Genomic DNA, 23,142 nt, shown 5'->3' with positions numbered 1-23,142 from the left:
GTGAACTGAAGAAGAGTTTGCAGTATCATCTGAATTGCAGGCAACTGTAATCCAAGGAGAGCCTTCAGCCTCTCATTGTTGCAATTACAGTGAATTCTTAAGTGCCAGGATAGTAAAAAAAGCACTTAAATCTACAGCTGTAAGCTATTCTTCTTCTTTCTTATAATCCTGATAGATATGAATTATCCATTAATTGCCAAAATTATTTTTAATCTTCTTAGAATTATCTTAGCTAGTTTAGCCAGCTCTGCTTTCTGCCTTGCACTGCTGTGCAATCCACAATCTGAGTGATGTACCTCAACCAGACACAGTCAGGTTCTCCTCTGCCAGGGACCTACTGCACTGTTTCCCAGCAGCTCATCTCTCCCACCCAGAGCCTGGCACATCTGGCTTCACCCCTCATCCTGCCACAGCCATATTACAGTTTAGCAGCTGTGTGGGACCTAGTCAGGCCATTTCTGAGTGCCTCCTCAGCCACCTCCTCTTTTCTTGTGAAGTCCAAATGTGATCCACCAACCTGTGGTGAGGTAAACCTGCGTTCTTGGCCACAAGGCTCTCAGACAAAACCCTTCATGGCATGTCCAGCCCTGAAAAAAAACAAAGCAAAGCAAAACAAAGTAAAACAAAGCAAAGCAAAACAAAACAAAACTCACAAAGCCCAGTGAGAACCTCCTCCTCCATAAGTTCCAAAATCCAGGGACTGATGAATAAGCACAAACTTCCAGCAAGTTCTGCCTCTTCCTAGCCTAGAGGGATCCTAAATAGCTTTAGCACTTCTGCCCAGCTCTGCTCTGAAACCTGTTTAAATATACCCACAGGGGAGCTAGAACAGTGACTGGGATTAGCTCAAGTCATCCAACACAGGTATAGTCCTGGTGCAGGTATCAGAATCTTCAAGGTTGGAAAACACCTCTAAGACCATCGAGCCCAACCATTAACCCAGCACTGCCAAGTCCACCACTAAACCATGTCCCCAAGTGCCATAGCCACATGTTTTTTTAACACTTCAAGGGATGGTGACTTCCCTAGGCAGCCTGTTCCAATGCTTGACCACCCTTTCAGTGAATAAATTTTTCATGATACACAATCTAAACTTCCCTGGATGCGACTTGAGACCATTTCCTCTTCTATCACTTATCACTTGGGAGAAGAGACAGACCTCCAAAGGCTAGTGATAAGGTCCCACCTGAGCCTCCTCTTCCAGGTTAAACACCCTCAGTTCCTTCAGCTGCCCCTCATCAGACTTGTGCTCCAGATCCTTTACCAACTTCATTGCCCTTCTTTGGACACACTTCAGCACCTCGATGTGCTTTTTGTAGTGAGGGGTGAATATGTGATTTACATTTCTCTACAGTCTGAAAAAGACACAGAGAAGCACCCATCTCCTCTCAGCTGTGCAACTGCAAAACCATTATGAGGACCCCAGTGAGAGCACGTTAAGGCCCCAGTGAGAGGGTGGCTGAGTTACAGAAAGTACATGTCTCTCGCAGGGACATGTCCTGGGCAGTCCCAGTCTGTCTGCCAGCTCAGGCTCCTCTGAGCTAACCAGTTCCTGCACGTGCACTGCTCAGGGGGAGGGCTTCACTCAGAAAGGCAGGACCTGCCCACCTGCCCAAGTGTCTTCTCTCCTGCCATGTAATTCATGTGTTTCACCTGTGGTAGCTGCTCTATGTATACGTATCCCTCAATTTCCAGCTCCTAGGTTCAGGCCAGAATACCTACACGTCTTCCTTCAGGGTGGTGTGTTACTAGGTTTTGTCCTACCGGCTAATTCTTCCCTCTAATTCTTGTCACCATCCCTAGACACTCGGCACAGTGCAGCAGAGCTCTGCTGGGGAAGCCTGAGCAGGTCTCTCTGTGCTGCCATGGGGCAGACATCCCAGCTTTCTGTCAAGCTGTCTTCTCCCATGCCTACAAGTAAGAGCTTGAGCCTCATCACAAGGATGGTTTAAGGCTCATCCTGTTCCCCTTCCACTGCTCAGCAAAGGATGGCTCCAATTCTGCTTCCTGAAGCCACAGCAACCCATGCCATTCCATCACGCTGTGATTGCTTCCAAGCCTGGAGGCCCTAGGCACTCTGATTGCCTCTAGACCTGGAGACCCCATTCCGTTTTCCAGAGCCTGCCAGGCAACTGGCCATGGAGCAGCCAGCAGGCAGGACCCCACCACAGGGCAACTGCAGCCTGTGCTTGGCTCTGCTGCTTTCCAATTTCGTCACATTTCCCATTCCTGTTTCCACCCTCGGTGCCCTCTCTCCAGTGCAGGCTCCTGGTCTGGACAACGGCACTCCATGCCTAGACTTTTGCCCTGGTTTCTTCTTCTGCCCAGCTTCAACCCTCCTCCCCAGCTGCCCTCCAGTCTTCATTTCTCTTCTAACCAGAGAGCAGGGAGCCCTCTCCCACCCAAACCCTGGTATATAGGTGTGGCAGCACCTTGTGGGGTTTAACTCTTAAGCAGAGCTCAGAATAATTAAGGGGCCAGATGGATTCCTCCCACAGTTTGGCGGCCCCGGGAGAGCTGGGATGTGCATACATTACCCCTGCAATCCTGCCCACAGCGTTCTGACACCACACAGCTCCTGTTTTCATGCTGTTCCAGGCAGCCTTTGACGGATACAGGTTTGCAATGTGCAGACAGGACCTTTGCCATGTCGAAATGCCTCGGAGCAGCAACCACCCATGTTGGCAGGCTATTAGGTTTCTATAGACTTTCGACAAGTCTCCAGATGAACATCAAACCATCTCAAATCTCCTCAGGGGCTGAGAATTAAAAAAATTTTTTAAAAATCCCACACCAAACTGATTTCGCATTTCAGGATTCCCTGCAGCTTTGTAGCTAATTTGGAGTCTGTTGATCCTGGTGCCAATAAATAGTTTAATCTGTCTCTGTACTCAGACTTGGTTTCATCCTCAGGTTAGCATTGGTTGTTCAAGCTAGCAAGTCAATAATCAACAGTACATGTAGGGGAGATACTCATGCATATTTGTTCCATTAAACAGAATGTCTCATGGTAGCTAAACATTTCTCTGGAAATCTTGCTTTCTCAGAAGCAGGTGAGTGAAATATTAGCACTATTAATATATGTGCTAATGCACTGCCCCCCAGTGGAGTCAGAATCCAGTCCAGGAGATCAAGCTTTGCCACTTGTGGAACATGGGTAAATCAAAACATTAAATTAACCATTGGTGGGGCAGTATTAAATATATTCAAATGTGTTTTATGAGGAGGATGATTCACATCCGATTTTAAATTTGCAGTACAAATAGTGCTGTCCCAGAATATCTCCTTTCTCAGCAAGCACTGCAGTTAGAGGGAGCAGGTCTTCAGCTGTTTGTGGGAGATGCTTCACATTTCCAAGATTCTAAGATGAGCCATAGAAAGTTCTCATTTTTAAAGAATATCCAAGTCTAAAATGTCTTAAGGCTGATGAGGTATTACACATAACTATTAAAGCAGCTGTAAGGAGCTGTATTTATTCACTACAACATCCCTCATCATCTGGTAGGAAAATGTGTCTGGCTGGTAACAGAAAAGATTATATTTATTTGATCATATTGGACGTTTCTGGAGACAACTTTAAATACTCTCACTGGCTCCTTGTTTTCCAAACATTCCTTCACAGAGGTCCCTTTCCTATCATCATTTAGTTTTCCCTACAGCAACACAGCAGATCGTAAAACTTGAGGTTAGGTTCACAATTACATTCAGACTCATGGCATGTCCAAAGACTCTTATCAAAAAGCAGCTTTCCATGACTACAAATTTTTAAACATGCAACTAAACATCTAGATGGTAGAAATCAAGACCATAAGACTGTGACATTCACTGTTCTGTCAGTTATTCTCTGGTGTCATCCTCTTCATTTTTTCCACAGTGCTCTGCCATATTTCCATCACATCACCTCTGTGTCAGGACAGGGTAGTGCTTCTCAAACCACATCTCCATGTTTTCTTGTGCCTGTGTCGCTGGAATGGGATGAGGCAGTGGATGTGCTTATGAGTGATAAAAATATCTTTTCTTCTCAGAAGCTTAGTTGGGTTGTAGCGCCATAAAAGGCATCTAAATCAGCTAAATGACCAATTAATGGAGTGAGGAGAAGAAATATAAAGCTGATGTGAAATACAGTATATTTGAAGAGAACATGTAGGCTAGGGTTAGCAGTACCCAAGCCAGAGGCAGTCAGCAGCCCTCCCCAGGTGACTGGGGAAGGGTGTCATGGACACCTTGTAGTGCACAGGGGAAGATCACCACCTGGCACAGCACCAGCAGCAGGAATACGGCTTCCTTTCTGCAGATATATTTTTCTGAAAACCACATAGGCTTGCCTTCCAGGTCATTAGTTTGCCAGCCTCAACTCCCCACTTCGCCTGTGCTTTCTGGGGTGCCTGCTGTCAGGTCAGCAGGTGGCAAAGCTGGGCCTTCATATATTGTGGGGTGGCCTGCAGCATGTGCAAAGGTTTCCAGTTACCTCAGTTCCCAGGCCACAGGTATCAAGGCTGAGGCACCAGTGGGACCCATGGAGGGCAGACCCACACCTGCCCTAGGGCAGCCATCCTAGCAGTTTTGCTCAGCTACCTGCAGCGAGCAGCCCCTGGACACCACTGACTCCTTTTTTTAAGATGGGTGCTGATAGCCTATTCCCTCTCCTGAAAAGCCTGTTCCCTCTCCTGTAAAATCACAGAAGAAATAGAGACATTGAACAAATTAAATGTGCAATATATCCTTGGTAGGTAGTACTTAGCTCCTAAGTTCTCCTTGACAAGAAGTTTTAATTCCTAATAACGCAGGTACCACAGACTGCTTGGACTTTGATAAAACATTTGACACTCATATGCATAAGGAACCTGAGATAGGTCCTACAGGTCACATCAAAAGAGCAATCACTGAATTGAAGACCCCTGCCTGGTCTCTCAAAACCAGTCTTATTTAAGAGTGTATTGGGCTGCAAGTTGCAATAAAAAGTGGCTGAGCGTGCCATGCTGGAAAGCAACAGCTGTTCCCAAACAGGCAGGGTACAGTCACAAGGCTGCTGCTTTGTAGGAAGGAGGTCAAATGGTTATTTCCACAAGCTGACACCTTGTGTGGCAAGGTGGTGGTGTCTCAAAGTTTTCCTGAGTCGTGCAATGGTGGTGTTGGGAGAATAGGAATGGAGAGATGTCTTTCATTAGACCAGCTGATAGACCTAGAAAAAATAAACATCTCAAGCCTAGTTCCTTCATCAGGTCCAGAAGGCACCAGTAAAATCCATGCTAACTGCAAGGCAGAAGCAAGAATTCTTGGATCAGTCTTGCTATGCTAATAAATCCCTCTACATGAGAGAAAAAGGTGGTTAACACCTGTGGAGCATGGGGGGGTGTTACCTGAGAACAAAGTGACAGGCTGTAAGCTCCTGCAGAGAGGAGAAAAAAGGAGGAGGGAAGGAAAAAAACAAAAAAAAGCCATTAGCACCTGTGTCGTATTTTTAAATACATTATTACATTTCTGGTATTTTGTAATTAACCCGAGTTAATTGTGAGCTCTTGGTTTGCATATTTTAGCCCAGAGGATAACCAGTTTTTAAAGCTAGCTTGCTACCTTGAAAGGCTCAGCTTGACATAGCCTACTAATGGGTTTATCAGATAAGGTACCACTGGGCTTAATGCGCTCCTTAATTAGGAATGTAAACACCTTCATTAAAAAAGAAATGAGGGCCTCAGAGAAATTATGAAGAGATTTTACGATTATTGACTCAAAAGAGAAAGTATTCCAACAGAGAAAGCCGTTTCTCCCTTTTTCTCTAGGAACAGAGGCAGCATACTTTGTAATTGCAACCCGACATGGCATGTTGACCATAGAGATTCCACTGCACTAGGACGCTCCCTGAGATCTGGGACATCCTGGCTGAACAGAGATGTGAGGGACAGTCAGCCTCTCTGAAGGCATGTGTGTATAAATAGATGTGTTTGTGTACACCCACGTGCCTGTAAACATGTGATTCCTGCAGACATGTCCGTGTGATGGGCTGCAACTTCAGCTCTCCTTAGCCAAGGTGGTGGTTGTTCCTCCTCTCGCCTCTCTGCATGTGGTGGTTGGCATAAATAGCAGCCTCAGCAGGTCATAGCTTGCAAGTACCCACAGATATGGGGGATTTGGTTGCTTAGGCGTGTTCCTCTGCCCAGCACTGGGACCGGGAGCTGAGTTGTGGCCTCTATGCCCCATCTCCTCACTGAAGCCGTGGGGGTAGCCATGCCCATGAGATGGGTGGGCGTGTGGGGCACATGGGGGCTGCTCCCCTGGACCGTGCCTCAGCCCCCTGCTTGGGGCCGCGGGGCCCGCAAGCCCTGGCTGGTGCTCCAGGCCCTGTGCCGTGCCCTGCAGCCGCCTCTCCCCTTGGGCACCCCAGCACGGCGCCTGCTCGCTGTGTGGCCCCTGTTCCCAGCGGAGAGCTTCCCTCCCTCTGCTCTCTCTCCCTGCTCTTCCCAACAATGGAGGCCCAGGCAGCTTGGGACGTAGTTTTGAATTTAAATGCAGCCAGCCTTTAGTTTACGAAAATAATAAGTCCCCTTCAAACACAGTTATGTAAAAAGTAGAATAATAAAAAACTTAATGTTTGTTGGCAGCGTACGTATCCCTTTGTCTGTTAGACAGAGGCCTGTTGACAAACAAGAGGCTTTTCTGGGACTCTAACATCAAGTACCAAAGTATACATGGCCATGACCTAATGCTGCCTCCATTACCTTTGCCAAACAGTGAAACTGCTGCGCCATTGTTTAATGCACTTGTACAAAGAAGGACAATTCATGGCCAGGACCCTCCTGATGACATCCTGTCTCACGCAGGGACCTGCTCTGCGGTACCCTCAGAGGCACTGCCATGCTCTGCTGCATCTCCCTCTCACTGCATCCCAGCTGCTATTCACTGTGCCTGTCAGCTGCAGTAATTCAGATGTTTTCATGTAAACCATGGAAAAACCAGAACTCTCTGTTGACCTCTCTAACAATATTTGGCTTTTAGTTAAGAAATGCAAATGTACTGTAGAGCTAAGAACAGACATTATTTGTTGAATGGTCACCATGGGACTTTTATTTTATTTACAATTTCAATAAATTCTGTCAGTGGTTACTGCAGGATTTCACCTCAGATCCTTCCTGTAAAGTATTTCTAAATTTCAACCATTATTGTATTTAAATAATAATACAATAATAATACAATAATAAATACAATAACCAACCATTCTTGTATTTAAAGAATGAGAGTCTACATTGTGCTAAAAATCATCTGCTTCCCAAATATTGTGGTCTTTGAAGGTAATCAGCAGCTCCCAGGAATAGATCCTGAGGAATAGAAGCAAAGTGTGAGCTAAACCCTTATTGGTCTTAATGAAAAACTGCACTGTTCTTACAATATTACCTGTCATCTAGAACAGTAAAGCATAGTAAAAAGGAAAAGGTTTTAGAAAAGCACCATCATTGCTTTGGTAGTTTATATTTTCCTAATAAGCTTTCAATTTTCTGCTCCAAATGGAAAGCAGTACTTGTCTCAGGAGAGCTTCTGAATCTAAATTGTTTCCATATCAGCAGTTTTACCTTGTCCCTGGAAGCAAAATTCCAAAAACAAGTTTCCTGTCCCTTGGGTAGGATTAGATGGGGAAACTTCTTAGGAAACAGTGATGGAGAAAGCACTGAGCAGATGTGGCACTAAGACAACCAACCCATCAGACAGTGAACAACTGTGTTGCTGCTCATTAATTCTCATCTTAGAAGTATTAGGCTGGGGAATCTAGCATGTTCACTTGCAATTTTTCATGGTGATGTAAGATCCATCTTCCCACTATTTCCATGGAAAACACAGATGCCCTCTGGCAGCTGTGAGCTGGCAGCAGGGCGAGCTCACCTGGGTGGTAGAGCAGGAGATCTGCTGGGGAGGATGGGGTGCAGTCCTAATGTGCCCCCAGCACCACCACCTTTGCCAGAGCTTCTTAAAAGATGAGTCCAAGCCCTCCAAAAACAAATACATGAGCAAGGAAACCAGGAGGAATAATATGACCACTGTAGCACTTTCTGGCAGACATTAGGAGGAGCTGAAAATAACCAGAAAGTCTTCATGGAAATCACCTTAGAAAAAACAAACAGAGGTGGAAAGCAAGCCTACACCACTGAGGAGAATCCTTCTTGGGACTGGCCAAAGAATTCGAGATTTTTCCCCCCATTATATATATATTTACATATATATATATATATATGTATGTGTGTGTGTGTGTGTGTGTGTCAGAAATATAAGGTTTCTGGGGTTTTTTTTCCTTAATTATGCATCAGGACACATCACAGATTTATTTGTTTATTTATTTATTTGTTGTAAAACACCAATAAGAAAGCAAAAGAGCCTATGTAACTTATCCTAAGATCAGGGCAGCCTTTTGACTGGGGGAGATGCAAATCCCTGCTCACATTTTTGCCCTAATATTTTCTTGTTTGTATAAAGCAGTAGTAGCCCCCATGGCAGGAGGTCATGAGTGCCGTTTCCCTACAGTATCACTTCCCCATCAAAACGTCATCTTTCCCAGCATGAAGGTCACTGAAGTGGATGTGTTGTGGTCTCAGCCTGCAATATCAATGAATTACCATTTTCCCGCCCAAAAAATCCATCCTATGCTCACTCCCCTCTCTCCTCCCCTAGTGGCTTGAGGCAGCAGGCAGAGAGGTTGCTTGTGAGCCATGTGCCCTAAGAGGACTTTGAAGCAGGAATGGAGATCACAGTGGTCCTCCTGCAGTTCCAGCCTGGCAGGGTTAGGTTTTGGAGAGATGCTGCTGGCAGGTAAAACCTATGTCAGCCTAGGGGAGAGGGTGAATCAGGGCCGTGCCAGTAGCAAGGGGGCTGGGGCACAGCTGGCTCGGTACCAGCCGTGTGTGAGCTATGGGAGACCCCAGCATCCTCTCAGACCTTGTTAATGCCCCCTTTCTGCAGAAATGTGTCAGTAATGCAGTGTGTTGAAAAAAGCCTTTCCTTCTTTCCTGCCTTTGCTTTGTTCCTGCATGGTAGCCACTTTTTGCCCTGAAGACCTTCTCATAAAGCTGATGGGTTGCCTACCTGAGAGCTGACATGTCTTTATGTAAGGTGAAAAAACAGGTTGGAATACCAGCTTCCAGATGTAGTTTCCGAATAAGCAAGTCTGTAGGAGATGGATGGCTCTTCATTAGGCTTAACTGTCCCCAGGTCCTCAACACACAGCGCCCCCATTAACAAATTAAAGAATCTTTTGTCTCGTCTTGTCAATGCTGTTCCCACTGGAAGAAGTCTTGTTTCTGTGCCCAATCAATCAATTATTTTTCTGACAGAGTTGCCAGATCACAGGGCAGTTAATGTTTCATGTGTAGCTTGGGTTGTTCTCACTGCCTTTTGATGTTTCAGGTAAAAAGGAAGAATGGAGTTGTATCATTTTAGCACTTTTTACATCTCTCTGAAGAAATTTGTAAGGTATTTGCAAGGTCAAAGTGATAAAGAAACAGTGGGAAACAGTGTAGTTGGTGTTGTCCTACAAATGTAATAATGTTCCGTACAATGTTTTTTTGCAACAATGCAAACTGGAATTAAGGCTACAAAATCATTTTCTTCCATCATCTCTGTGTTTCCATTTACTTTCAATTCTCTGAGTTTATTCTGTCCCCAAGCATGCAGTGCCATCATTGTAATTCAGTGATGGGCTTCCCTCCTGAAAGCAAAACTCAGACTGCATCTTTTTTCGGAAGTCTGGAGCCAGACTGAACTCTGCTGCTGAACTCTGAAGCCTGTGAGGCCCTGCAGTGAGGATTATATGCTTATCTCAATTAAGAAGGATTTAGCACCATCAGGAGCATACAGAGATTATCTACTGAGCTCATGCAAAAAACTGTGATAATCTGTGGAAAAGGTGGTTTGTGAGGTTCCTCCCATAAACCCTGGGAACTCAGGGCAAGTGTTGGGGTTTGCTGGTGGTCCCTGTGAAGTACATGCAACTTGCCCACCTTTATTTAAATGAAAGCCTTTGTCTTGCATTCTGCTGTTGTTAGTTGGGGTCTTGGATGTGGATTGATGATTGATATCAACTTGCCAGCTACTTAGGAATTACATTCCTAGCCACAGACCTGATAACCAAACTGTTGCTTAGGAAACGCCAGGAAAGAAACGCATACAGACCTATCGGAATTGGCACAGTTGTTTGAGACATTGGTTGTGCCTTTCCCTCTCACAAGGTTGTTTTCTGTCCTTGAAGTATATCTACATCAGTGATGAAACTAAAGAAATACATATACCAAAAAGCCCCCATCTCTCTACGTAAGAAACATTTCTCTGCTTCAATCCAAGTGTTTGTTTTCCTCCTTTTTCCAACTGTATTTTAAAAAAACCAAAAAAAGTCTATGGTAGGAAATTATTTTTCCACTGTATTACTTACTGAACCCAGAGAATTAAAAGAACATGTAAGGTCATCCATTGAAAGCTGTGAGCTTTATCTTCATCCAGCAGCTGTGGTAACCTCATTGTTTGCACATTTCATATATTTACTCTGATTATACTCATTGATGCTGTAAATATCATGGCAGTGCTACCTAATAATCTAAGTAAATTATCTAATTCAACGTCTAACTACAATGCATGATGCTTTTTCTTGTTTGGACAGCATGAATGAAGCATTTTCTACCTGGTGATTTATTTATTTAATTACTTATTTACTTATCTGCCAGTTCTTGATAAGAAACCACAAGGACTGTACGGAGGGATTTTTGGTCTGAGAGGAGAAATATTTTAGTAATAGGATCCCAGTCATCTCTTTTCCTGTTCCCTAACTTTCTGCTTTGCAGTCTACAGGAAAGTAGCCGAGACAAGGAGTCTTTAATATTTCTTGCTGTGGTTGCCACTGGGAAAATAGTCTTCCTTTTCCTGTCATCTTATGTGTATATTCTTACCAGCTATTAACGAATATGCCCAAAAGACAAAAATAGCTGTAATTAGCAACCCCCCGCTAGTCATGATGAGACTTGCTGTGTGTTGCACACCTGATCCACAAAGACACCGGTCTATGTTTTACACCTCCTCTCTGGAGACACCCACACGTCCCAAACAAAAACACAAATCAGGATCTCTGGAGGGCTTGGCAGACAAGCTGCCGGAGATCCCAAATTCTTTAGGAGCGATACCATAGTCCCAGCAAAAAACACACCTTCAGGTCCTTCCCACTCACTGCTTCATGCCATCTCACAGGAGAAAGTCATTTGCTTCAGCCAAAGTGGAATAATTCATTAAGAACTAATTTCTTTTAATGGTTAGGGGCCATAATGTCTGGTCACCCTTTTTCTTGCTTCTTGGTGGAAGCTGGCTGGTTTTCTGTGTCTTCATAGGTGTCAGCTAGAGACAAAAGCGATCTGGCACTAGATCCCTTGTTGTGTGGATGGGATTAATGAGTGACAGATAGCATGGTGCAGATATAATTTACCATGCCTGAAAACTGACAGCAAGGCCAAGAGCATCCTGGCATACCTTGGTATCTCCCCAGCTGAGTAACTACCTGTGACCCTACTGCCAGAAACCTCCTTCATCTCCCTCCCGCCACTCCCATGTTCACTCCTGTGTTACAAAATTAAAGTGTTTTGAGTTTTAACTCCAAAGGAGGAAAAAACCCCAACTAACCAACCAACCAACCAACCAACCAAATAAAACCAACAGAAATAACACAGCCAATTTATGGCAGTGTACTTGAACAGGAGGATGAATACCAAAATTTAACTTTTTTGATACTGCCATTTGCGGGAAAAGTCTCCCCTGGAGTTCTAATCTAGGCATAGTTAGCACTTTGAAATGTTTTTTTCCAGTTAAAAAAGTATTTCCCATATGCTTGACATATTGCTGCATAAAATGATGGAATGCAGGGGGAAAAAAAGTATGTTTACATACAAAACATAGCCCACATGCATATTTATATTAAGAGAGAGAAAAAATATTTTATTTGTGTATGTATAACTTGACACTTTCAACATTTTATGTAAATAAATGCCAAATGAAGAAGATTGTATTGTACATTAATGGGCTACACTTCTTCATTTCCATTTTTCAAATCTGGCTATGATTGCATACAAGTATCTCAAACAGTGAACATCTGGGTGGCTTGAAAGCAACTGAAGAGTGTTTTTGCTGTAGCATATACTCTTACTGTAAAGTTACAGATTCAAGATTTACTGGGGAAATTTTTGTTTCTGAGCAGCCTCAAACTAGTTTTATAATAAATGTGATCGTTTAGCAGTATCAGTGGGGACACAGCCTTAATGATATTAATATCTAAGGTCTAACAAACTCTTTAATAATTAGGGTACAGTTTAACATACATATGCATTAAGACAATATCCTTGGAACTTTTCCAGGTGACTGCACTGCCATAGACAAAGCCTTCATCCAGCTTCATGTTTGACACTTTATACAATGCAATTACTATTTTCCATCTCTTACCTCCAGATTTAGGACAATTTATCTCTGATTCTCTTTTGTTTCTAGGTTTCAAAGTGCAATTTCCTGCACAAACGAGTATACTCATAATTCAGGTTGTCCACCCACCCACCCAGTTACCTGTCTCAGCTAGCCCAGTTGCTGGAAGGAACATATAAAGCAAGTTCATAGCTTGATGCTGGAGTGATATAATCTTTGCTTAATCTACTTAGTGTTTAGAAATGTAAATGTTAGCAGCTATCTCAAATACTAGAGCACTGCTCTAATGTAAGTTGTATGCTCGAATGTGGCACAAAGCAGTCATTGTACTCTTCTGGGAGGCTAAAAGTCTCCCAGCATCTGAGACATGGAAAATTGAAAGAGTAGTTTACATCTACTAGGACCAAAATGTTGTAACTGTATCTCAAACACTTGCAATTTGAAGCTCTAAAATCCCTAGGCATATTATGTACTGTAAAAATAGAATTAAATAGGTTGTATCATGCTAAAAAAAAACAGTTTGTGCCTCCTTTTCCTGTCTCTTTTTTCACCGTAGAAATACAGTACATGAGTATGGAACATTAGCTCTTATTCAAAATTAATCATTTTAAGAAACTAAATAAATTATCATGTGTGTTTGTAACGTTGATTTCAGCCTTTCTTTTTTTCCAACTGTTTTAATAGCTTTTCAGATACAAGATTCGGCTCCTTCCTTGGGTTTAACTTCTTAAATCTGCAGTTTGCTCAGCGAGAACAAAAAGCAGCTGATGCTTCCTAAAGAAGGGAAAGCAGCTCTGGGCTTTCTCAGTGGATCCACAGGAGCTGGCAAGGGAAGCGCAGCCCTGGTGTTCTGATTGCCCATGCTGCTTGCCATTGGTTCACTCCCTGGCTCTGCTTTGGCTGCTCCATACGGATCTTTCCCAGACAAACCTGATGTAGCTCTAAGTAGTGTGGACACAAGCCAGGCTACTGATCCCCAGCCCTCCTTCATTTAGTGGTCAAGACGCAGCCCTTCGTTCCTCTGTGGGAGGATTTCTCAGCAAGCCAAGGAGTGCCAGAATTCAGACTTGGTTCTTCATCTTTCACAGATTTTTGTAAATATGGCAAAACTGGATTCCTCTCTGCCATTTTCTTCTCAAAGAGAGGAAAGAGGTGCAGTCAGGGTGTGTGGTGTCTGTGTGTGTGCACGACTGCACGTGCACAGCTCCCCCTCTCTTTGTTTAGACCTCTGGGCATCACTCCCATGTAACCTTTGTTCTTCTTATGAGCCCTTCTGTTCTTATTTTGGCAACACACATAAATATTTACTCATGTTCATAAACAACCACCAATTCTATCTTTTCAGGTAAAATATCCAGAGAGCATGGCTCACCTGGGTGAACGTAAATGGACTCACGTGTTCCCTTTCCTGGTGGTAGGTATTTATGTGTGTACATGTCTCTCTAGCGTGCTAAGATGACAGGGTTCTGCTTGGGTTACTCACAACCACCTGTGAATTATGGCAGAACCACACATGACCTAGGGACTGAACCTCAATGCAGTGAGCAGTTTCCATTCCATAAAACACCTGAGAATGTGCTGCTTAAACCGTGGCTGCCAGGAAGGAGGGGGAAGAGGAAGGACCCAGGACAAGGCAGAGACAGAAGGTGCTGGAAGAGCAGATTAGCCTGGGTGTCACATGAAGCACAGCCCTATCCTGGCTGTGGCCTGGGGCAGTGCATTATCTTGGGTTGTTATAGTTGTCCCTTGCAGTCACATTTATGAAGGCCCATTAGAGATGGGAGTGGTGAGGGTGTGAACACGGGCATTTGCTTGTGTGGGAGAGCATGTGAGTTAATAGGTCAGGAACCACAGCCTTCAGTGTTTTAAGGAGTGGCTGTGCCAACAAGCATGAATGTCAGTCTCTGAGAAACTCTTGGAAGTACCAGGTTGCTGAAACCTGCATCTGCTTCCATTCAAACAGTGTCACCACCTCTGCTTCTGAGCTTCAGGGCTGTTTCACGCTGCGGTGCTGGCCCTGCTGCCTGTTAAGCCTCAGCAGATGGGCAAGGGGAGGGGGTGAGGCATGGAGGACAATGGCAGTGGAAGTGACAGTGCTCTGGAATGCTCTCTGGTGACAGGTCTCCCTGGTGTACTCTGCCAGTGCCGAGTACTCCAACTGCGGTGAGAATGAGTACTACAACCAGACCACCGGCATGTGCCATGACTGCCCCAAGTGCGAGCCGGGTGAAGAGCCTTACATGGTAATTTCAGCTTCTTCTGCTGCTGGGGGGCACATATCGAGCACCAAATGCGAAAAACAAATGCTTTGTTACATGGCAGTAATGTGTGGGTGGGAAAGGAAATGGGGAAGGGAATGGATGCTTTAGCAGGAGCGCTCACACCTCCAAGTGGGAGCTAGGTATCGTGCATGCATGCCAGCAAACCACATCCCAGGAGCAGCCTGTTAGAAGGGATACTTTAAAAGTTGAAAGGTAAAAGTTCCATACACAGTCTCTGCCAGCCTGTTCTCATCTCAATAGTTATTTAGAATCTGATGCTGATGTTCCAACACAGAGTGATAAATTGGTCAGTCTGGCCCCCCACACTGTAAAGTTAATTTTGCTCTCCTGCTAAGATATTTTGGCACTAGAGGAACTTGTATGTTTCTGCAGTATTTTAAATTATGGTTCCTAAGTAACCGTTTGATTTACAGCAGATAATTGTTGCTTATTAAAAAAAATAAATTACTGAAATCCTGTTTGGTTTTTAATGGGATAAACATCCTATTGCAAGCATTTCACACAGTTGGTAGTCCCGAACAAGTATGTTTGAATAATAACCAGTTGTGTTTAGTTTTATTTAATCTAAACGTAATGTTCGGCTGGGACATATGAGTTCAGAGGTTACAAAATCTCATCCAAACATTGCCTTTTGGGCTGTTCCCTCTGGGGTCTCCTAGCCTGAAAGCTGCTGATAGCCCTGCTGCAGCTGTTTCTCCTGTAGGAGTCTTCTCTACTCTTCCATTTTCAGTTCACTTTCTATCTAAGCAGCAGCTGAAATTCACTTCCACAATTTGCTGGACTGGGATAGAAGTAGTATGGGGGGCCACTTACAAGCAGTATGGTGCTCCAGTTCCCCTTCTCCCTCTCCAGCACGCAGCGTGCTGCATCCTTATATCCCTGCATGGTCTTTTTAGGATAGACACTAACAGGCCAAATGACAGACTTCTCTCCCCTTGTGCTGCAAAGCCAACGGAGCAGGTTGTGAACATTCTCTTTTGCTAGAAGTTGGTGTGCAGCACAAGTCTGCTTTTGAGTGACTGTGTGTTGTTGCAGACATGTGGATATGGCACCAAAGATGAGGACTATGGCTGCATCCCCTGCCCTTCAGAGAAGTTCTCCAAAGGAGGTTACCAGATATGCAGACGGCACAAGGACTGCGAGGGGTTTTTTCGAGCCACAGTCATGACGCCTGGTGATCAGGAGAATGACGCAGAGTGTGGTCCTTGTCTCCCAGGGTAAGGACTTATCTGTGGACATTTGCTCTACCCAAGGCACTGGGAAGTACTTTTCTAGTGTCAAAATCTCTGACAGCCTCTGCATGTCAAAGCTGACTGTTGGTATAATACTGGTAAATTATGCTTTTTAATCTCTGCTAAAACAATACATTTAAATGTTTCAAAAGCATTGGTGAGTTTAATAAATCATAGAATCGTAAAATAGTTAGGCCTGGAAGGGACCCTAAAGAACATGTTTTTAATCTTACTGAAATCTAACTGAAGAAATAGCTGTTTGGAACAACTAGAAAACTTTTTCTCTTACTAGAAATGGAAAGGGAGCAAGCACAGGTGTGCAGAGCCATTTTAAATGATTGAAGAAATCCAGCTTGGCTTCCAGCTGTAGCTTCAGAGTGCCACCTTCCAAGTCCTGCATCCTACAAATGAGCTGCATGAAAGCACCTTGAACACTCTGTAGGGTCTATGCTGGCACTACAGCATGTTTAGGGGTATAAAATATCTCCTCTCCGGATGTGAGCAGCTGGCACATTTGTCAGTAGTTGACAGCATTAGCTAACATAGCTGTTCAGTGAGATTTACCAAGGCATTTTAGTCTCTCGGGTCCTTTCTACACAACAGAAAGGAGTCTAAGGAGCTGTTAATGTGTTGTGTGTAGTGTTGTTCAGAGTCAAAACAAGTTTCAGGCTGGCTGAAGGGCTTGAAGTAGATGCTATTTATTAAGTCCATCTTTGTAATGGTCTCTTACACTCGGTATAATTCTGATAATAATGGTGAGGAAAGAAATCGCTACACTGGATATGTTTATCCTTTACAATATTACACCTGAAAGTTTGCAAACCCAGACATATATTTGCACTCTCAACAGTTTTTTGTAGGATGAGTAAATTCGCTAAAGTACAACCTCACCTTACAAACCTTTTCAGTTTCTGCCACTGTTTCTCTTTGGTTTAGAGAGTAATTCCTGCTGACATTTGGTTTTTATGCAGTTTGCAGATGCTGTATAACCCACACTCCCTATAGAACAGGAAGCCCTGTTAAAGAGGCCCTGCAAGCTTCCAGGTTTATTTTGTCAGTGAGTCTGTGTGAAATTTTCACAGTTTACAAATAAAATGAAGGACTTGTCTTGCTGCCAGCCAAACAGACTGATGATAGGATATGTTTTGAAAAAAGCTCCCTCTTGACTTCTCCCCATACATCATAAAGAGCAAGAAACTTAAATAGTGGCCACAGTTGCTGTTTTGCAATTTTTGTCGGGACTAATGAGGTCACCCAGGTGGGAGCAGGGTGCTGGCAGAAAATAATCAGCTTGCACAGCTGGTGCTTGGGGAGAAATCTCAAAACATCATGTTTGCACAGGTGTAGCCTGTAGCAGAAACTGGTCTGCCGGAATCTGGCTGTGTGCCGCTCCTCCTGCAACGCTCAGGTCCTGGGATTGTTTGGCAAAGCCAGCAGTTAAGGAGAAACACCCTTTCAGTTCAAGCTTGAATAGATGGAACTCCCAAGATAAACGAAATATGAGCTAAAACATGCTCTGAAGCTGCCCTGACTCCTCATGCTACTTAGAGTCCTCAGAGTTTGCTCCTGTGTTCTGGTGGGGGAAATGCAGAGCCTGTGTGTCAGAGCAGAGAGCTGGTGAGTAGCTGATTCTCCTTATTGCCCCCAGTGCCACAGGGACAGCCAGGAACCAGGGTGAGTGGCAGCTGGGAGGGTGCTCCCTTGCCTGAGCAGTAAACCTCGGAGAGCCCCTGAGCTGATGTGAGGGATAAAAACAAGGCTTCAGTTTTCAGAGGACTGCTTCCATAACACACTGCAGACCTTCCCAAGATAACAGCCCACAGATGCTGCCTGCACTTAAGGACATCTCATTCCTCTGCTGTTTTTCACCAGCTCAATAAAGAAGCCTGAGGAAAAGATGAGCATATGGCACATTCTGTACAAAAGTTTTCAGACAAAACTGATCTGGATGCCTTTTCCAGTGGTTACAAGTGCTATCCTCTGTCCTTTGCCTTAAAATAAGTGCTGGATAATTATACATTTTTCCTTCAATTTCCTTTTTTTCACTATTACTGATGACCAATTTTAGGGAAGAAGGAGACCTTTGGTACAAGAGGAGAGGTCATCCACTATATAAAATAAAAAATAACACTGTCATCCCATATAAAATAAAAATAACATTGTCAGGCTCACAAGAAAGATGCAAGACAGGGAAGATTTTAAAGGCTTGGTTCCAAAGCTGTGATCCTCAAAACCAAAGTCCAGTTGCCAGTGAACTCTAGAGGTACCTAGACTGAACCTCCTGGGATGCTGCAGGCTTCATCCTCTGCTCCAGCCCAGAAGTTCTTCCATTATGCCAAATAGGACAGGTTAAGAATGTGGAAATTAGGTATGACTCAGACTGTTTCCCTCAATGGGGTGATCCATTAGGTGTTGCTGGAGTGTGACTGAGATCACAGCCAACTATAAGCAGCAATGGCAGGTCAGAGCAAGGGTCCCTCTAGCCTGGTTGTCTGTCTTTATTCAGCAGTGGCTGTAAGGAGGAAGAACAGGTCGTGTATAAATAATATGTATCCCTTATGCTGTCCCAGCACCTATTTTCAGCTTGGAGTATGTCCCCAGTCCCCTCACAAGATAGAATTGCAATGGGATCATTTTCTTTTTAAATGCAGTTAGAAATGCCTCTGCTACTGACTGACACTTCCCCATTTCGTGTGTTTGTCCATGGCTACAGCAAACGCAGGGTCAGTTCTCTGTTTTCTGTATGAAAAGGTTCAGCCAGTGAATTCCTAATGAAATTAATCCCACCCTTGCTGGTCTGGATAAGGCAGCAGATGCCTCCCCCGAGGATATGCCTTCTTGCTGTCTCTCTGCAGACTGTCCCCTGCTGAGAACAGCTCCTGCCCCGGTCCCAGGTTCCCTGTTACGGTGGGAGGGCAGACCTAAACCCGGGTCCAGGTCCCTGAGTCTGGAATGACACCACCAAGGTTAGCACAAGATAAGCCACTGTGGTGTTAAGCAGGAAAACAAGTCCATTTTTCACCCTAGCCTCTATTCTTGGATTTTGCCTGTAGCCTCTCCAAACCTGAGCCTGGCAGGTGGAAGGAAAGAAAGAATAAATCTCATAGTGGAAGAGTAACACTATGAAAATTTGTTTTTTCACTAGTGAGTCATTTCTCTGTAGTTGGTGATATAAAGCTGTCACGTTTCCAACATTACCTTTAATATCTGGTGCATTGGAAAGTAACCAGAAACAAAAATCTGTTGCCAGTACTTCATGGGGATGAATAATTAATGCTTGCAACTGCAGAGCTTCCTACTCACGTGAGCGAATGGTTGCCGGTTGTGAGCATCCTCTTCAGTTTTTTTTACATGTCCTCCACCATTCTGCGTTGTGGTGAAAACCAATAATTATTCCACCAGCTTGATTTAATTAAGTGTCAGAAGGATTGTTTGTCTTTCCTAAACCAACACATCTATTAGGCTGTGGATCCTAACTGTCCTGCATTTTTGTTCATAGATTTATATGTATCTTTGGCCTTCCACTCTTTCATTTTGTGGTTTGGCAGTCTTTTCCTGTGTATTTATTAACTGCTTTACAGCCTAAAATTATGTAGGCCCCCATATGAGAGGAAAGATGAAGTTTTAGAGAATAGTAGAGTGGTAGATGGGGCACAAGAGATATTTGAAGGAAAGAGTGAGGATGAATCTTTTAAAACCAGTAAGAAAGAAATGAGGAACGCTGTGTAGCTCCCCTGCTCTCTGAGTTTCCTCCAGGCCTTGTCTCCTCCTTGCATCTCTGTGTACTCTATTTGCTGGACCTATATCCCTTATTTGCCATTCGTTAATATGCCAACTGATTTTGATGGACTGTTTCAGCAGCGACTTCCTAACAATGCATACATTTTCCAGAAAAGAGCCCATACTGCACATGCACTGACAGGTACATAAGAGCAGAGAAAACAGATCCCCAGTTACATAAAATGTTCGTAGTGTTGAGTTCCTGTCTACACAGAATGGGTTATGAATTTATTAATCTCTTCATTAAAATATGTAGTGATTTACAAGTGATTTGTAAAGACATATCCGTAACATCAACAGTATGATGTTACATCAACACGTGTATGATTCTGATATAATTACTCATTAGGGTGCATGTGGATCCAGCTCTTGAGTAGTCAATTACCTTATTTCAACACTATTAGCAGCCCAGAAGTTCAAATTATGAAAACCCTTCCTTCACACTGTAATTCCACTATCAAGGACTAATTTATAAACAATACAGCCAGGAAATTAAAAAAACAAACCAAATCTGTGAAACCTAATCTGCCTTGCCCTGTAAGGGTGGTGCTTTCCTGTATTTTTTATTATGATCTGGCTCAGATTTGGTTCTAAAATGATAGAGATTATTCTTATGGTGTTTGTGAATAAAATTAGCCAGCTGTATCCAACTGGTGGTCTTGCTTGAAAGATTACTGCTTCAAAAAACAGCATTCTCTTATTTTGAAAAATCTTATTTCAGGGCATGCTGTAAACTGCAGCTTGAACTCAGCAGGGAGACTAATGTTGTTTTAGGCAGTGTTACCACTTCTTGTCATGTCTAGATGTTTGATTAATTACATTTTAGGAGGAAAGGAAGAAGAGAAACACAGTCTCTATTCAGGCAATTTGAAAAAGAAAAAAAAGAAAGACTAATCTTTGCCTCAAATTGCTTATAAAAGTTTTTTAAAATGATTTTATCTCCATATAATTGGTTGCTGCTGAGCCATGTTCAGTCATATCATATTAATTTGCACTGTTTTGCCTCATCTTGCCTTTCATTGCAGTTACTACATGCTGGAAAACAGACCTCGGAACATCTATGGGATGGTTTGCTACTCGTGCTTGCTGGCGCCTCCCAACACCAAGGAATGTAAGTGTTCTGACATTTCTATGCATTTCATCTGGTTTTGACTTAAAATCATCTGGACGCTCAATGTGAATTCTTTCAGTGATGATAATTATGTTCAAGCAATAAACCCAGCTCCAGTTGAGCAATTTCTGCTTCCAACTAGCCTTGCCAACAAAGGGAGGGAATGCTTATCATTTGAGGAAAAATCTTTGATTTTAGGATCTACTATTGCTCATTTGTTCTCCAGTTTTCATCTGTTAAGATATCCCATGCAGGACTTATTAGGGTAACTTAACCAGTAGGTCCAGGAAATGCCATGTCTGTGTATTTTTTTTAATTGACTTTCACTTCACCTGTGAGGAAAACATGGGACAATTTGTAGATTTGTAATTTGTAGGAGTAAAAGGTGCATCACACCTTTTCATGTGCTTTGGCAAAGTGATTAGAGGGTTGACATTGATGTATGGTGGTCAGCGCTGATAAGACAATTAATTCTGTGTATTTCATTGACAAAAGAGTCTGTAGTTTGCTAATTGAAAAAATTATGTATCGATGTGTGTGTGATGCCCTAGAGGTACCTGTTCCTTCGCATACCATGCACATGCAATGGTTTATCCATCCTCATGCCATGGGGAGGAGGGACAGCTCGCACCAGCACTGTCCTGCAGAGGCAACCCCACAGAAAACTGCTTTCTTCTTTAGGGGGCAAAGAAAGTGAGAAAAAGAAAAGGGGGAAAAAAAAAGGTGCTGTGTAAGCACTGCTCAGCAGTAATGAAAGAATTATCAACACCAGTTTGGTCACAAATCCAAACCTTAGCCCCATAGTAACTGCTACTAATAACATTAGCCGTACCCCAGCCACACCCAGGACAGAGAGTCATGGTGGAGATGAGGGGATAAGGTAGGAGGATGCAGATGCACCTGGCTGCCCCACTGGTGGGAATAGAGCCATGCATGCTGCTAACCCATAGCTGGAAATTAATCCCTTGCTCAGCTCTGATGGTCTGTCTCAAATACATGCTGAAATGGGTTTTTAGTAGTATCAGACATGTTATAACTTACTGATTTTGGAAGAAGCCACCAGATCTTATGACTATAACTCAACTAAAAGAAAATAAATCTTTGTCTTTTGTAGGATATCTGGCAGATACAATAGGTAATTTGTTTCTGTAAGGAAAGTATGATCAGCACAAATGATTAACTACATGCAATTTTTAGCTTGATAAACACAAGAATAAATATACATTATCTTTGTGAGGAATTTAGGCAAGTGTATAAACCAACAAATTGACTGGGTACTAAGATAAAAGAAAACATTAGTCCTAGAAAGACTAAATATTTCCATTTTTATCAAGTCCATGAAACCAACTATTTGATTACAAGTGTTCAAAAAGCTAGAAAATGTCTTAAAATCCAAGTCCCTCAAACCACTAAGCTCAGGTAATTTGGTTTAGGATATCTAAATATCTGCACCCCATTTGGAATGGCAGTGCCCCAATTCATAGGCATTAATTTGTACTCCAGATGGAAAATCAGCCTTGCTGCACGAGCCCCTTGAAAAGCTCCCTGTTGCTGTGGAAGGCAGTGTAAAATCTGGTATTAGCAGATGATCTTTTTCACACATTTCACTGTTGTCAGATTATACCAGTCAGAGCAAAGACGAGGTGATATGTCAGTGTTGCATAACTGTGGAATTTTTCGAGGTTTGCAAATTCCAAGCTCATCTAAGTGATGCTCTCCAGGCACATAACCTTAACATGAGGATGCAGTTTCTGTCACATGAAGGATAATACCAGCATTTTGGTAGGAATGGTTCCTTTGTGTAGAACAACTTCTGCTTATTAACTGGCTTATTAACTGGATGGAGATCCCAGTATGAAAACTCCAAATGGCCCCAGGAATCTTCTGTTCCTTTGTTGAGACTTCAGAATAGCAATGAACAGCATTCAGGAGCCTAAACCCTACACTGCAGTGTTGCCTCTCCCCCAGTGCTCCTGTTTTTCAAACTCTCCTGCGTACATCACACCACTGAAGAAAGGTGATCCAGCACGTAACAAGGAAATGAGAATGGCAAATTACTTAAAAATAGGAAGCTCGGGATGACAAGCTCTGGGTTTATAACTCTAGACAGAAAAGTGAGGCCAGATAAATCCTGTTTCAGGCCCTCATTAGGGCTGAGGCAGGATGCGAGAACAGTGGTGCTCTCGTTAGCTGGAAACATTCCTTGCTGGGGAAGTGCCTGGACTACGTGTTACAGATGGTCAAGTCCAGGGGTATGTGCCCCTGCATGGAAACTTGCTCAGGGAATTTGTCTGATGACACGTTTTAT

General features: G+C 43.4%; 1 protein-coding gene across 3 annotated transcripts in view; it reads left to right on the top strand.

The window, feature by feature from the left end:
• EDAR (ectodysplasin A receptor) overlaps positions 1-23,142 on the top strand; it is a 70,919-nt gene that overhangs the window by 32,639 nt on the left and 15,138 nt on the right. For all 3 annotated transcript variants that reach the window (XM_010394297.3, XM_010394298.4, XM_019283056.3), the window contains exons 2-5: positions 13,775-13,843; positions 14,550-14,672; positions 15,747-15,928; positions 20,749-20,834. In XM_010394297.3, coding sequence (XP_010392599.1) covers positions 13,793-13,843; positions 14,550-14,672; positions 15,747-15,928; positions 20,749-20,834 — 442 coding nt within the window. In that variant the 5' untranslated portion in view covers positions 13,775-13,792. The remainder of the gene's footprint in view (positions 1-13,774; positions 13,844-14,549; positions 14,673-15,746; positions 15,929-20,748; positions 20,835-23,142) is intronic.

The sequence above is a fragment of the Corvus cornix genome, chromosome 1, assembly GCF_000738735.6.
Source record: "Corvus cornix cornix isolate S_Up_H32 chromosome 1, ASM73873v5, whole genome shotgun sequence".
NCBI classification, from domain to species: domain Eukaryota; kingdom Metazoa; phylum Chordata; class Aves; order Passeriformes; family Corvidae; genus Corvus; species Corvus cornix.
Note: the sequence above shows the minus strand (reverse complement) of the source record. Positions and strands in the feature narration are given on the sequence as shown.